At 48.4% G+C, this 461-nt stretch overlaps 1 protein-coding gene across 1 annotated transcript in view; it reads left to right on the top strand.

Annotated features, from left to right (window-relative positions):
• Nucleotides 1-6: 6 nt before the first annotated feature.
• The window catches only part of LOC104510403, a gene marked incomplete at its 3' end in the record, with an annotated part of 19,605 nt that continues 19,150 nt past the window's right edge, over nt 7-461 (top strand). Inside the window, exon 1 of the mRNA XM_010152641.1 lies at nt 7-106. Coding sequence (XP_010150943.1) covers nt 38-106 — 69 coding nt within the window. The remainder of the gene's footprint in view (nt 107-461) is intronic.

Genomic DNA, 461 nt, shown 5'->3' with positions numbered 1-461 from the left:
TATGCTTAACCCTTCCTTGGCTCCTCGGATCTGTACCATGCTGAAGATCCTCACCAAAAAGCTCAGAAACCAGAGTTTGAATGAAATCCAACCTTTCCAGCTAAAGGTAAGAGCAGCCGGGTTTGTCTCGGTTGTTTTTTTGCACCCTGCAGGTAACGAATAACGGGGCCTTGGGAAGCTGGTAACTTGCAGCGTTTATTATGCGGGGCAGTTTCCTCTCAGCCGGCGTGCTCAGTAGGAGCTGGCCTAGGCTGTATTTCTGTTACTCGAGTCCCCTTCCTTTGCTCTCAGAGTTAACCTGCACGATTCAGTAGCTAATACAGACAGATACATCTGCCTTTATCCACCTTTCTGTTCCTTAGTAGTATTTACTTTTAACGGGGTTCACCTCTAGCTCCACAGGCATTTGCATGTCCAGTTACCTTTGTGTGTGTGCCATCTGTAGTCTCCCAGCCCTCACC

The sequence above is a fragment of the Eurypyga helias genome, unplaced genomic scaffold, assembly GCF_000690775.1.
Source record: "Eurypyga helias isolate BGI_N326 unplaced genomic scaffold, ASM69077v1 scaffold9845, whole genome shotgun sequence".
NCBI lineage: Eukaryota > Metazoa > Chordata > Aves > Eurypygiformes > Eurypygidae > Eurypyga > Eurypyga helias.
The sequence above is the reverse complement of the archived record's forward strand: the minus strand, read 5'-3'. Positions and strand labels throughout refer to the sequence as shown.